Below are 16,844 nucleotides of genomic sequence, written 5' to 3'. Positions count from 1 at the left end.
GATTCGACTTTATTGATGAATTAATACTCTACCTGATTTTCCTTACGGACAAACAATTTTTAACATAACTTTATTAAAAATAAATAAATTACAAATAATAATAAGAATAGACTCATAAATAAATCGAATTGGTTTCAAAATGGCCTCTTTTTTCATCGATGCAGAGGCTCAAACGCCTATAAAAATTTTCAGCAATGGACCCCTAGTTTTCCACTTTTAATCTATCCTACCCCTGCCGGAGCGATAGCTTTAGCGAGTACTGTTGTATTCACCGTTTTTGTACAGAGCAAACGAACAATTTTCCACTGTCGTTTTAGACATAACTCAAAAATAGCAGATCTTTTACTTGACATTTTAAAAGAAAAAAGCAGAAATACAATATATAAACTCAACTTGAAGATATTTTATCAAATACAGGGTAATTCAAAATGAATACCGCGATTACAAGCGGCTATAACTGTTTAATGAAAAAGAATTTATCGATACAATTTAAACAGAATGTAGAAGGAACTTCAAAATTTTGTATACAGGCGTCACAGGATTTTTATGTGACTTGCCTTGGTCACACAGACAACATCAAGGCGGTAGTCCATTTCACCGTCAGCATCTCTACTCTGACCGATTCAACGATTTGAAAGATGTTGATTCAAAAATGTGCGAACTATCGTACCCCTGTATACTATTGCTTCAACTTGCTGCAAGATGTAATCCGTAGAATCAGTATCTAGCAGTGGCATTACCCTTACGAAAATTTAAGGTATTTCTGAGGTTGTTTTGAGGTGCTGAGGCTATTTTGAAGTATATATGAGGTATATTTGAGGTTTGTAAGAAAACAACCATAAAAATTATACATCACAAAGGTTATAACTGAGGTGTACGAGGTTATTTTACATACACTTCAGCTCATTTTGCGGTTGTTTAAAATTCACTTCAAATCAACCAGGCATATGAGGTGATTTTCAAGATATACAGGTTTTTTTTCTGACACTTATAACAAAAGAGGTGTTAATGAGGTAAGAAAAAAATCTTTACATTTACTATGAACTATAAAAAAATTACCTCATTTCAACTTAAGAGAATGAGATACTTATTAAGGAGCATGAAGTCATTTTATTTATACCTAAGCTTATTTTAATGTTGTTTTAAATTAACTTTATATCAATCAGACTGATATGGTGATTTCAAAGGAATGCCAAGCTGTTTTTCTGACACTTTTAACAAAAGAGGTATTTATGAGGTGAAAAAAATTATCTTATTTCAATTAAAGAGAGTGAGGTTTCTATTGAGGTGTATGAAGTTATTTTATTTATACCTAAGCTTATTTTGAGGTTATTTTAAATTCATTTCATATCAACCAGTCTGATGAGGTGATTCTCAAGGTTGTTTTTCAGACACTCATAACAAAAGAGGTATTTATGAGGCATAAAAAATTTACCTTACTTCAACTAAAGAGAGTCAGATATTTATTGAGGTGAATGAAGTCATTCTATGTATACCTAAGCTTATTTTAAGGTTGTTTAAAATGCACATCATATTAACTGGCTCACTTCCCAGAGTTCCGTGCGAGACGGCGAATGGCGTGCATGTTGACAATCGAAAGTCAATGCGAAATTCGGTAAGTGTGTTTGACATTAATTGATTTAGTTTTATCACTTTTAATCAAATATGCTTCAATATTCAAACTTAAATTTTATTATATTTGTTTTACAGACGCGTCCTGATCCTAAATAATTAAAGTCGAAGGATATTTTTAGAGACTATTGTTGTAGGCTTAACAATAAGAGAAAAAAATCGGAATATTTCTCGTCGCTGTTTAGGGTAACGCTACTGGTGAATCGTTACAACAGGTTTCACTCAGTATTATTTTACTGTTTGCTATTTATTCAATTAAAATTATTTTTTTCATTTTGATTAAATGTATATGTTTTAACGTAGTAGTATGCAAGCTGATTAACTGAATAAAGTGTTCATAACTTCTCTTATAAATAAATAATTGAAAATTAAAAGATTTTAAATTAGCAATTTTGCTTCGAAATTTTACTACAACTGTATGCTGATCGTTTGCTTGGATACCTGCATGTATAAGCAAAGTATATTGTTGTTTATGAATGAAAATATGTATAACACTGCATTTTAAATCTGATTAACATGCGATTTTTTTTAAATATATATATATATAATTTAAATATATATTAAATATATATATATATATTAACTGGCTAGCAAGTTACTGCTCAGCCTTCCCCTGGGAAATAGTTCAGCATTTGTACCAAAAAAATAGAGTAATCTCACATAATAACTACTGAATTTATGTAATTGTTGATAACAATAGTTTGCCTGATATTTGATAATTGTAAACTAATAACTGTACTAGCTCACTTTTTCATGTTTCATCCCAGAACAGTAATTTTTCACTACATGTTATTTTTTCGCAATTTACCCATGTTAATTATTTACTAAGCAGATTGTTATTACATATTAGAGTATTAAGCAGAATGAAATAATACCCGATTTCAAGTATATGATAATTTGCTTCAAGATTAGGAGCATTTTTATGCAGCTGCTCATGGTTCACTACTTAAAAAATTAGCAGATTTCGGAAATCATAAATGTTTTAGAAATAAGTCAGTATTGTTTCTTATGTATTTTTAATGCTAAATCGAATAAAATCAATAGCAAATAAAATTGTTTTGAACTTCACCTTATGAGATATGTTTTTATATTTAAGCAAATGATTGTAGCAACTAAGATTTAGTTTAATTCCAGTCTAATATAAGTTACATAAGAAATATTTTACTCAACCACTTTTAAAAGCATTATTTCAAATAGTTCTCTCTTAGACATTTTCCTCTCGTAAAATTGTTCTCAACTTTAACACAAATACTCCTATCAGCTTATGGCTTGTGACAAAAACGGACATCCTTTTCAAAATCAGTGTCAAAAATTTTTTAAAAAAACTTTCAGTTTTATGAAATCTTTCAAAAAGTTTAAAAATATAGACTAGTTTTATTGACTAGTATAATTGTATTGACTAGTATAATTGTATAACTAGTATTGACTAATATAGACTAGTTATTGAATTTATGTAAGGATTTGTAAGAAAAAAGAAAGAAAATCTAATTATGAGGCTTACAAGTAGCATAATAAAAGATAAATGGGAAAAGTGTTAAAATTTCCTAATAAGATTGGAATTATAGTTTTGAATTTCTATAAAAGTTGTTAATGCTAGTACTTTCTTCAGTGTATTTTATTTTGCGGTTGTGGTATTTATCACACTTTTAAACGCTTTTAGCTATTAGGATTGAATAGAAATGACAGAAATAGAATGCCATTTATCTGAAAAAGGAAATTAATTTCATCCAGTTATTTTAAATCATGAAGAAAAGAAACAATATATAGTTTCTAATATTTCATTGTTTTCAAACCTGCTGTTATTATAGTAAATATGACTTTCTTACTAACTCATATTTTATTCTTTTAGGTTCCAATACTTCCAACTTTCAACAGGGAGACGATATAATTATTTAAAATATTTTTGATGGTTTGCAAAGAAAAATGAAACTGTAGTTTCAAATAAAGTATTTTGAATGTCTGCTTATCAATTATTTAAATTTACAGCTTTATAGCTTTAAAAATCCATGCACCTTAGACATCTACCTTATGAAAATGTGAGTTCGCACAAATATTTTTTTTAACTGTAGAATTCGAATAAGTGTCATTTCAAGATAATATAATTGAACCTATTAAAATAAAAGAAGAATTATGTATTTGAAATTTTCTTTTATAGCTTAACAAAAGAAGCAATTACTGTCGAAGGCGTAATATTAAAATCTTTAGGTTGATAAATGATGTGTAACATGACACACCTTAAGTTGATAAAAAAAATACCTTTACAAGCATAAAAATATCTACTTGAGGTTGAAATATTACAACCTGGGGTAAAGCATAAAACACCTCACATTAGTGAAAAATTACTTTTACAACTGTCAAAATAAAAAAGAAGAAAAACACACTTGAGGTAAATCCAGAATAACCTGAAGTGTTAAATGAAACACCTTAGGCTGTTGAATAAATATTTCTGCAGGTGCCAAAAAAATATACTTTAGCTTGATAAGTAATAACCTAAGGTTGAAAACGAGACACCTTAAAGTAGAAAATATCTATTTTTCCCCAGATGTACGATGAAACACCTCAGGTTGATGCATATATACTTCTAGAGGTATATTTGAGGCAAATTTTGAGGTATACATTTGCACCGTTTTCATTCTAACGTCGTATTTATACCTTTGAAAAATACCTTATTTATACCTAAAAAATACCTTCCAACAACGCTTTTGGGGTTTTTGACGCAAGAAATGTCCTCAGACTGGTTGCGCAAAACTTCTAAATTCGTGTCTTACGTATTTCTGTAAATAACGTTATTTTAAATATACAGTTTAAATTTGAAGTTAATTTATGAAGTTTCGTGTTCGAGTTGTAGCATGTAGCTTTCAAAAACGCTTCTGAGTTTTCTGACGCAAGAAATGTTCTCAGACTGGTTTCGCAAAAATTCAAAATTCAAGCATCTATAACAGTACTAAGAAGTTTTGTCTACTCACAAATATTTGGGTATATCACTTTAGGGTACAGTGTAATCTGTCAAATTGACCATCCTTGTTAGTTGACCACCTGTCTAAGTTGACCTCTACTACCAAAAACTAAATTTGTACTATTTAATTAAAGAGAAATTTTTTTGTAGCCTAACTACCTATCTATCTTGCATGTTGACCGCTAAAATAAAGTAAAATTTTCTTGGAATGTTTTTGAATGCTATTCTAAATCTTTTAAAAGTTGACCGAAGTTCAGGAGATTCTCGGGAGATTACTTTTCAGGAGATCACTTTTCCGGCAATTTTTCTTACTATTTTTTATAAATTAGAATTTCACTGATAGGAAGCTCTGATATATTAGGAATTATTTATAGTAAACAATTAGAATACATCAGTTACGAATTATGCAAACTTGTTTCTTTTTAAACAATTAAGTTTAATATAAACTTATGTAATCCCAATTCATTCTGGTAATTAATCTCATTCTTTAAAATTCGCGTGGAAATTTATAAATAAACCTTTAAATTCCTGCTCAAAAATTTAAATTGCATTTAACTTTATTTTGATTAATAACATATAAGAAATACATGAATAGCATGAACAATGTGAATTACACGATATATATATAAACAATACATTAGAAATGATATTAAAAATATTACTCATACCCTATATAAGTTGATCACCTGTCTGAATTACTACTATACCGCAAGTAGTCAACTTGCACAAATTTCACTTTTGAATTTTTAGGGGAAAAAAATGGCATTTTAAAAATTCTACCATGGTAACCTTAACTTAAAACAATGTTTTAACATTATATGCAGCAAAAATTATTTTGCATTTTCCTTCTAACGTATAAATGTAATTCTTTAACTTTTATGTGAATTACTTAAAATATAATATTCATTCTCAAAACAACTTTAAAGTATTTAGTAATAAAAATATGCTTTTGGTATAGAAATTGTATTTCGATTTTCCTATTCAATGCTTTAATATAAAAATAGAGTAAAGGCTTTAAAAAATTTAAAAGATAAAACTAACAAGCGCGTAGCTTCCAAAAACGCTTTAGAGTTTTCTGACACAAGAAATGTTCTCAGACTGGCTGCGAAAAAATTAAAAATTCATGACCTACGTATTTCTGTAAATAACGTTATTTTAACTATACAGTTTAAATTTGAGGTTAATTTAAGAAGTTTCGTTCGAATTGTAGCATGTAGCTTCCAAACATGTAGTTTCCAAAAGCGCTTTTAAGTTTTCTGAAGCAAGAAATGTTCTCAGACTGGCTGCGAAAAAAATTCAAACTTCATGACGTATGTATTTCTGTAAATAACGTTATTTTAAACATACAATTTAAATTTGAAGTTAATTTATTAAGTTTCGCTTTTGAATTTTAGCATGTAGCTTCCAAAAACGCTTTTGAGTTTTCTGACGCAAGAAATATTTCTCTAACTGGTTGATCAAAAATTCAAAATAAATTCAAGCACCTATAGCTGTACTAAGAAGTTTTACCTACTCACAAATCTTTTGGTATATCAATTTAGGGTACGATGTAATCTGTTAAATTGACTACTTGTCTATGTTGACCTATACTACTACAAACTGAATTTATGCTATTTAATAAGAGAGAGCAAATTCTTCGTATCCTGACTACTTGTCTACCTTGTATGCTGACCGCTAAAATAAGGTAAAGCTTTCTTGGAATGTCATTAAATGCTATTCTTAATCTTGACCGAAGTTGACATAAGTTGACCGAAATAAAAATTTTCCGGAGATTTTCCATGCTATTTTTTATAAACTGGAATTTCGCTGATTGGTAAAATAGTATTATAGAAGCCTTTTGTGAGTTGACCTTATGGTAAAACTATGAAGGCTTTTGTAACAAATAGGTTAATACGTAAAAAAATTATAAATTTAGAAATACATACAATGTTTTCTAACTGAATACATGTTCTTGTGCTTTGATATTTTCGAATTATTTATAATAAATAACTAGAATACATCAGTAACGAATTATGCATATTTGTTTCTTTCTAAACAAATGAGTTTAATATTAAACTTGTATATACGTAATTCTTTATGCTAATTAATCTCATTCTTTAAGATTCACATGGAAATTGATAAATAAACCTAAATTCCTGCTAAAAAAATTTCTGTTACATTTAACTTTATTTTGGTTAGTAACATATAAGAAATTCATGAGTAACATGAACAATGTGAATAACATTCTATATATTAAAAATAACACATTAGAAATGATACTAAAAATATGATTCATACCCTATATAAGTTGATCACGTGTTTAAATGAACTACTATACCAGAAGTAGTCAACTTGCCCAAGTTTCACTTTATTAGGGAATTTTTTATGGAGAAAAAAAACGGTAGTTTCAAAATCACCTTAAAATCACCTTCAAAATCACCATGATCACCTTAACTTATTAAAGCGTTTTAACATTATATGCAGCAAAAATTATTTTATGCGTTCCTTCTAACATATGAATGTAATTCTCAAACCTTTATGTGAAATATTAAAATAATATGTAATATTCCTTTCTCAAAGCGACTTTTGAGTAAAAAAGTATGCTTTTGGTATAGAATTCGTATTTCGATTTTCATATTCAATGCTTTGATATAAAAATTGAGTAAAAGCTATTAAAAAAATAAAATAAAATATTTTCTTTAAAAACTTTGTGATTTAATTTAATTATAATATTGTTATTTTTTACTTTATAAAGGTACTAAAGAAAGCATTAAACAATTCGGAAAGATTTGCCGAATTATGGCAATTAAACCTTAGCAATCTTCATACTAAACAGTCACAATGTTATCCAAAGGATATGTGGTTATTCAATATTCCTTTTAAAATTACAACAGTTTGCAAAATGTGTAATTAAAATATTATATAGTACCTAAAACATGTTATAGATAATGTGTAAAATGTTAGAGACGTGGATGAAACAAATATTAAAAAACTCAAAGTTGAGTATTTTTTCAAAAATGCAAAAATAACTACTTCTAAGTAAGAAGACATGAGCATTCCTTAATGTATGGTGATGCATTTTTGGTAAAGTTAGAAATATTAAAATTATATAAATGTAATTAAATCTAGCTAAAATTTAATGATATGATGGTTGGATTTTGATATTAAATGATTTCTAGTTCATGATTTTCCCCTCTCTCTTTTGCTTATTTTAAATTTGATCCTTTATGTATCCAAATATCATTTAAAACCATAATTTTAAAAGTTATGATAGGTATTGTAATTAACAAACCATTGATTCTATCAGGATCTGAAGACATAAACTTTTTCATACAAAATTCAAAGACATAATTGAATTTACGAAGCAAAAAGCTTAATTGCATATTTGCATAAACATAAATTTTAACTATATACGTCAGATATAATTTATTGCTTAATTAACATAGTATTATAATCAAAAAGTGACTTCATTTAGGAAATATCTCAAAAAGACTTCAAACATTAGATATTTTGAAATATTTTGTATGCTTAGGGGATTATCAAACTTAACTTTACAAAATTTTTCTGATTTCATTTACATTAACCTACTCTGACAAATATACATGCCGATTTCAATGAATAAATTATTAGTGCCATCGAAATAAAAGCATTGAAATTGATGCATTTTAGATAATATTTTAATCTAGATACATTTAAATAATGTTTTTAAAAAAGCGTTAATGTCATTAAAAAATATTAAAATTCACCTTAAGATGTGTTAAGCTATAAACAGAGATGGCGAATGTTTTTCGATTAAAGTGCCAGTTAAACTGCGATTATTTTTTATTCTTTTGTGTTCCACTTAATAATTTTCTTCCTAAAAAACGATCTTTAAACCATTGTACAGTGATTTTAAATTATATAATTACATTGCGTACTATATTTGGTGTTTGATTGTTAACTTGTCTCAAAATTATTTTAATAAAGTTTCGGTTTAATATCAAAGTACGGCAAGGTATCATAAAGCGGACACTCTTTGTGGTAAGCAATAAACTGAAATTGATGAAGTTAATGCAACATACTTTTCATAGATCTCTTCTACAATATGCACTTCCAGATTGGAAGGAATACTATATTTAGCCTTACATTCTGGAAAATTTACCTAATGGTACTAAATTGTACTTTTTTTAAATCCACCTACTATGAGCACTAGCTTTGGAGATGTTTTTTTTAAATGTTTTCAGAAAATGTTAATACATCAAAGTAATTTAATATGTTATTTTCGCGTGCCACCAAAATATCTGCCACGGGCCATTAAGTTACACGCGTACCGTAAATTCACCATCTCTGAGTCATAATATTAAATATTTTTTTAATTAAATACTTATTCATAATGCTTCTATTTCTGTCAAAATATGTATTTACTCGATGAAAGATTTTTTACTTACCTAAATTGATCTCGATTGTACACGTTTTCTTGTTTGATACTAAGAATTACCGGTCCAAGGGCTTCGTCATTTGTGAAATAATTCCAGTGTTCAGTTCCATAAAAATATTTCTCGTAAGTTTCTTCTTCAACTGACATCAACTCGAATTTCTTTTCTAATTCTTGGGGAGTATAATTAACATTTGGCATATCGTTTAGGCTGTTTGTTCCACTACATTCTACCCAATATCCTAGAATAATTTTAATAATGTGAGGAAAACCTTCGCAAGCTCCAGAACCTGGACATGCTTGGACAGGAATGGGAAATTGCAGAGTGGTGGAGCTTTTTCTACGCGCTTCAGCACAACCTAAACTCTGTCTCTTATAATCTCGAAGTTTTTGCATAAATTCATCGCCACTGCTCAAACCAGAAACATCTGCATAATGCAACGAACAGTATATTTTGTTTTGATACCGTCTCGCACGTTGTATGTTTTGACCAGCTAATCTTAATCCGCAGGTGTAGCAAACTAGACAATCTTCATGATAAGTAGAACCACCAACTGATGTATCGGGTACTGATATAGCAAGTCCATCTTCTAGAGCTTCTTCGCTTGGAGAAGCAGGAGGCCAAAGACCATTTGTCTGATGGTTCAAAATCGGGAGTTCGCAAATAAAGCACACGGAAGACATTGGATAGGCTTAAGGTCACTAAGATCGGTTAAGAATTGTCTTCATTTATAGAATGAATAAGGACAATTATTTTATTCTCAAATTGAGTCTTATGCATTGTTTTTAATAGTTTCATAAAAATATTTGCCACACCTAAGAATTTCCTTAACTGGCAGTCTTAAAGCAGAGACATTCTATCGAAACATTACACGCATTATTTAATGTCCCGATATTAAATTTATTGTTAAACATCTTTAAAAATATAATTTAGATCAAAGAAACTAATTTAAAAGTTTCCATTAACCTTTCTTTTTTTAGAAATTACGATGAGGTGTTGAATTTTCATCTTTTGAAGAAAAAGTCAATTTTTTGTATCAAAGGTTCAATAAATGTCATTATAGTACAGTGAATTCTTATAATATTAGATGAGTAATTCTGCTTAAAACTCATTAAAATGTCAGTTTCTGGCATAATATTTTTCAAAGATAGCAGATGATCTTTCTCTCCATACAAATCTCTTGTTATCCAAAACGAAATCATTTTTAATCTATAAAAAATATAGATAAAATAAGATTAGAGGTATAATTTAAAAGTGCATTTTTATGTTTTTTAAAAGTAAATAATCAAAACGTTTTGCAATATTCACGTTAATTTCTGTTAATAGATAAATTGTATAATAATACAGTGCACAAAATTAAAAAGAGAACATCTTAAAAATTTTCGATCTAAGGATTGGGTTTTCACACACTGAGATGCAAGCTTAATAATTCGAGGTACTAATTTAAAATATATTGAAGCATTTGTGCTGATAACATTTTAAGTCACAAAAATGAACGTTTTCTGAATAAACATAACTTTTATCGGCGGATTTAGATTCTTGGCCATAAAAATATGGGAGTTAGTCGCAATCTAAATAAAATGTAGTCCCAATAGTTTAGGCAGGAAAGCGGCAGAAGTTAGGACCCCTTATAGTTAGTTTCATTTTTTGCGCGTTTTACCATATCGCAGCAACTGTTTAATATAATCAAATAATTTTGCCACGTAATTATAAAACTCATTAATCTAAAAACATAAAAAAACTATTATGCAAAAAATCTGGAATCTGTATCTATGTAAAAATCTAGACGTAAAAAATAATTTTTACTATCATTAATCATTTATTTTAAAAATGGTCAAAATTTTTTGAATTGTAAAGTATAAATTTTTTTATCTGGTTATTAAGTATATAATTTTAAATAACAGAATTAAATATTTTAAAGGAGTCGGTCAAATAGTTCGTAACAATAAAAAAATTGAAAAGGCGACTTTTTTTAGTACTATTCTGCGTAAAAAAAGGAAATTAATATTAAGGGCCCCCAGATTTTTTGCAACTTCCCTGCCTAAACTGTTACTACCATATTTTGCAGCATGCGGCTAAACCCCACATTTTGAGAGTGAAGAATCCAAATCCACCGACAAATTATATGTTTATTCAGAAAAAGTACATTTTTGTGTCTGATTTTGTAACTGTAAATACTGGAAGCAAATTTAAGATAAGTTCCTCAAATCATTTGACTTGAATTTTAGTATGTGAAAGTCTAATCAATATATCAAAAGTTATAAAAGTTATTATTACTCCTTTTTTTATACACTATACATCAATGTATACACGTCTAAATCCTTAATTGTTTTGCTTATGTGCCATATGTTACAATGTATTCACAAGCGATATGAAACGTTATAAAATTTAATTTGAAGTGAGATTATGAAAGTTAGTGCATTGCATGTTTCTTTTAGTGCACTAACTAAAAAAAGTGAAAAGGACAAATTGGTCAAGGTACGGAGCTGTACTATAATATGTTTAAGTATACTCAGTTTTTTAAAAAAGTATTTAAAAACAAAACATTTAGTGCATTTGATCTAATTTACATTTCCTTGACACTGCCCATTAACAATATTACTATTAGAAACTTAAATTCCAGAGGAAATACCATATTCTACTTCAGACGTCACAATTAATGACAAAACTGTTGACACTATTCTCTTTCATTTAAAGAATGAGAAAAAAAATTATCAAAGGAAAATTATGAAGCATGAAATTGGAAACATTTTATAATATGTCAATTGTGGTGGCAGAACACTATTTACAAAATACGCTAGTTATAGAAAAAAAGCATAAGTAATAATAAGTAGTAAAAAAGATATAAGGTCAACTGCTGCGAATATAAGGTTAAAATCTGTTTTTCACTTTTTTCTAAATAATTAATTTGAACCAAAATACAGAGGTACAGTAACGTGTGTTTTTATTTTGTTGATCTAAGAATTGGGTTTCCTAAGAAAATGTTATAAAAAATAACAATGATTTTCCCAGCGTATTTAATTTTATCAAGCTGAAAGAAGAAAAATTCAAGAATAATTTCATAACAAAGATTAAAAAATATTATAATAAATTACTTAATAACAATAAAGAAATTAGTTATCCAAAACATTTATGAAAACCTTGAACAAAAGAAAATGCCAATATAAAAAATATTACAGAATAAAATGTTACACTATAAGTATTGTTCGGCAGAAATTCGAATAAAAGACGAATTCTTAAAATTTGTCTAAAAAATGAAACACGCTCTTTTGAAAAAAGAGATTTTGACATTTGTCAAGTTTATGTATTATGTCAAATGTACGATTTGGGAGAAGAGCTTTAAAAATTCATTCAAAGAGCAACTCCTTTACAGAAAAGTACAACTGTTTTAAATTTTAATAAAATGATAATTTTAATAGAAGAAATCGTAAGAGGTAGAGATAGTTCATAATAAATGTTATAAATTAAGTTTTGAAATTGTTTAAAAAAGAAGGATTTAAAGTTCTTCGGTGTATTTATTTTCAAAGAAAATTTCCCTGATATTATAAAAACTTTTTGAATAACTAATTTCTCGCATATTAGAGTTTCCAGTGTTGTGTATTCATTATGAAAATGTTATGAAATACTCAAATAATTAGATGTGTGATATCATAAAATGAAAGATTTCGTGTATCATATAAAATTTTTGAAATTTTAAATATCACGTCAAGGAAGAATGCAGTTATTTTTTATATATTTATAATAAAACTCTATCTTTTTTTTCTACCAAAAACATTGTATTTCTGTTATTAACAACAGAAATTATTAATTACACCTGAGAAATTACAAGAAACTCTCCTTTTCTAATCCCTAAACGAATTGAAAGAAATTAATTCTTTTAAACTATTTGGAAAAGAAAAAAAAAGAAAAGAGATTAGTACAATCTTAGTAATAAATTAAGTGGTTTTTGAAATTAAGTGGGACTCACATCTGTATAAATATATTTGGGGATAAATACAGGTTTAACACTAAACATACCATAACCGCTCAAAATTATATGTAAATATCAAATGAAACTGTATGTAAAGGTATGTAAATGAATATGTATATATCGAAAAAAAAGTGTATGTAAGTTTCAAAAGTATAGTAAATGTTAGTATGTTTAGTGTTAGAGATCCCATTAAATTGCTTTTATTTAAAGATTATACTTATAAAATCGCAAAAACTATTAAAATCTTTGACATTATGGGAATTTTTTCCTATTTAAAAACAAAGTAGATTATATTTTAATAAAAGGAAGTATTATTACCATTGCAAAACTTATATAGTTAATTATCAATTCATCTTTATAACTGCAAAATATCTTATAACTTATCATATAACAATTTAATTTTTTTCTAGAAATCACTTCAACTGTTACACTTTAAAAATAACTAATCATAAATTCTGTATTGAATGTTAGTTATAGTATACTTCTGTTGAATTTTATTTACATTATATTTCAGTTCATAAACCTTCTATTCCACAGTAAGTTCACTCAAACACAAGCCCCTTGCATTTTAAATACAATATCAATAATGTACTTAAACTTTTATTTTCATCCGTAATCTGATAGACAGCTGGTTTCAATTCAGATTTTTAAAAAAACTGAATAAACTGGAACAATGAAGTTGTAATCCGGACAATTCGAAACCGAAACATACACTATAAAAGTAACATTAAGATGAATGTTGGAATGATATATAACATTATAAATAATATTTTTGCATAATTTTCTACATAATTTAATTATAATTTATAATTTTATTAACTTTAATTTATAGAAAATTACTGAATTTTATTATTCACAAAATAATAAATTATTAAATTATTAACAAAATGTAAAACTGTGCACGACTTTTTGTTTTAACTACGTATGGCTGTGATGTTAAGCTATTTTAAAATATAATATATAAGTGTACAAATTAATATTGTAACATATGAAAAAGATATATAAAAAAGCCATTAATTAACTGTAATTAACAAGTTGCATTCTTTATGAAGGGTAAAAATTAAAAACCGAAACATTTGAGATTAGATTCGAATTGTTTAAATATGTTTCAAATGAATTTCATATATGTTTCATGAATTTCAAATGAATATGTGTTTGTAAACACGTGCGGAAGTAAAACTAATGTTTATAATAAATTAATTTAAGTCATAAAAATAAAATATAACGTTTAAATAATATTATAAATTAACTCACAGACTATTAAAAAAGTTTGTTTACATACTTATAAATCACGAAATATTTTGAGTGCAGGTAAAATTGTAAAAATTAATTAATTTCACGAAATGTTATAGTTGATGTATGAATTAAGAAAAAGGTAAACATTACTGCCTTAAAGTATGTTTAAATATGTAAATTATAGCTTTTAGGTACAATGAAAAATTTAAAAAAATTGTTTATGATTCTTTATCGTATTAAATTAAATACTTTATAATGTTTCGTGCTTAACATCTACTGACCTGGTTTGCCTATAAACATCTTAACTCAGTTTTTTGAGTTTTTCCTTCTTAAACTCAGACGTGCTCCCTGTTTTTCAACCTCTTTACAAACAGCGATCAGCCCCAGCACTAAAGTTTGCTCCCAATGAAGTAGCAAACCTGAGTTATACTCTCCGGTGTTTATTCGATAACTCCTTAAATTTGTAGTAAGAATACGCGCATGCGTATTAGTCACTGTGATGTCGCCACTGTGGAATATTCTCTTCTTATTGCCAGACTTTTAAAATTCTCCCCAGTGATTCCAACAATCTATACCCCCTTAATCTCTTAATATGAATCATGAAATGTAATTGAGAACTAAAATAATTAGGACTGCTACTATGTTGAGATATAAGAAAATCATGGGAGAAATTAAAAGTAACAGATGAAGTACATAAAGCTAGGCAGATTTAATTTAAGTTAAGACGCTGACAGAAGATGTTCTTTGATGCTTGGGTCATTTTCTCGTTCATTTTGTGATTGAAAGGCGAACATTAAATGAATGTACTTTTCTCTTTTGGTAATGGATGGTTAATCCAAACTAAATGAAAGAGTTTTGCTTGTACTGAGCTATAAGGAAATGGTCTTGGTTGTCATAGTTACATGTTACGCAGAGCTGTGATCAATAATACTGCACCCAGAGAATGTAACTCAACGAGAGAGCGATAACAATTCCTGCTTTAAAAATGAAAGTTATAAAAAAAGTTAAATAACCAATATCTCCTGAAAAACAACATCTTCTGTCTAAATCTTTCATTTATTTTTTAAAAAGTTAGAAAGAAGGACATGATTAGAGAGATCGGATAACACGCTTTCTACGAGGAACAAAAAGATGGATCTTTAGAAGAGAAAGTAAAGCAAGAAAGAAAGAGGAATAGAATTTCGCGTTTTTCTCAGAATCTCTTTCGCATTCTCAGATATAAGTTGAATTTCGTGAATCTACAATAAAAGAAATGATTTCAATTTCATGCTCCATTTATTTTTAGTTGAAATCCTAAATGACAAAAGAAGAGGAACTTTTTCTTCAAATAGATCAAGCTGTAATCGATTCTTTTTTTTTTCGCAGATTAACTTTTTCTTTTCAGCACTTGGGATCTTTTACGATAAAGATTTCAAGTTCGTTCAAAATGTTCGTATTTTAAATATATAACAATGGAAGTTGTAGAACTATTTAAAAGAAATTCAATATCTTTATTTTTTCCTTAAGAATAAAAATGCGTTTTAATGAAATGGATTTTAAATATAATAATAGATTTAAAGAGGAAACAGAGATGAAAAATGGAAATTCTTTCAGTCAGTGGCGTATTATCAAAACTATTTTGTTAATACCAGTTTCGTTTTAATAATGAAGATATTTGGAATTCATTATTGAATTTTTATTAAATTTAAACTTATTGTAAATATTTGAAACTGATTTTGAATATTGGGTTTCAAGGTTCACCAACTAGTAGCAGCTTTATTGTTTCAAAAATCAAATGAGTATGTACTTAAAGCAGTGGTATGTGTACTCATGGCAAAGAACCTCAACCATATATAACGTTATAAACTGAGACTGTTTAAAAAGAAAAAAAAGAGAAAGAAAATTATCAAAATAAAAAAAGAGGGGAAAAGTAACAAAATATTGCTAGGTGATTTTAGAATTATGAAATCCTCATTTGCCCAAAGTAAGTAAGCACATCACCGAGGGATGCATTGGTGCTCAAAGCTAAGATATTTTTGATTTTTGGCCAATAACCTCAGAGCACAGGGTGATTTTATAAGATGGGAAAAATTTTAGGAAGTGATAGTACACACCCAGATAAACAATTTTTATCAAAGAATGCATGGTCGAAAACAAAACGCAAAGGTGCTGGCGTATTTGGAAAGTTTTTTCATGCAAACGAGAAAGCTCCATTCCTATTGCGAGTCACTGCGCTACGTTATTTGTCGCCAAGCTTTCGGCCGCTGCAGGGAAAGTTCGCCTATCTCTTCTTCGCCGTTGTACCAGCATAGCCGCTGCCGGCCACTGTTTTGAATACTTTTTGTAATCACATGCCATTAAATTTGCTTTTATAACTTAACTTTATCGTTCTTTGTGTGTTTTTGTCTCATATAAGAACATAAACTTTGACGCCCTCTAGCGGTTTTGGGTTTTGTTTTCGACCATGCATTCTTTGGGTGTGTACTATCACTTCCTAAAATCTTTTTAGAATCACCCTGTATATAAAATTATAAATAATATATATAAAAAAAATTTTCTTCTTCTTCAATCAAATATATATTTTTTAATTTTTTTCATTCAATTCAAGCTATAAGCACAACTTCAAATATTTTACCTCTTCGCGAATTTTGTTAACTGTTTAATTATTGTACTTTTA

The 16,844-nt window shown here is 27.8% G+C and overlaps 1 protein-coding gene across 4 annotated transcripts in view; it reads right to left on the bottom strand.

The window, feature by feature from the left end:
- LOC107437112 (uncharacterized) overlaps positions 1–14,641 on the bottom strand; it is a 136,103-nt gene extending 121,462 nt beyond the window's left edge. For 3 of the 4 annotated variants that reach the window (XR_011638275.2, XM_016049010.4, XM_071187830.2), the window contains exons 1-2: positions 14,470–14,641; positions 8,995–10,191 (exon numbers count right to left, since the gene is read on the bottom strand). Coding sequence is in view for 3 of the 4 variants with exons in the window: in XM_016049010.4 (XP_015904496.1) it covers positions 8,995–9,665 (671 nt within the window). In the remaining variant the exon portion in view is untranslated. The remainder of the gene's footprint in view (positions 1–8,994; positions 10,192–14,469) is intronic. The other variant, XM_016049011.4, reaches the window with a different exon arrangement.
- Positions 14,642–16,844: the final 2,203 nt, after the last annotated feature.

This window comes from Parasteatoda tepidariorum, chromosome 11, assembly GCF_982258835.1.
Source record: "Parasteatoda tepidariorum strain Cologne lab strain chromosome 11, Ptep-v5.0, whole genome shotgun sequence".
In the NCBI taxonomy this organism is placed as follows: Eukaryota; Metazoa; Arthropoda; class Arachnida; order Araneae; family Theridiidae; genus Parasteatoda; species Parasteatoda tepidariorum.
This window is presented reverse-complemented; position numbering and strand designations above follow the sequence as displayed.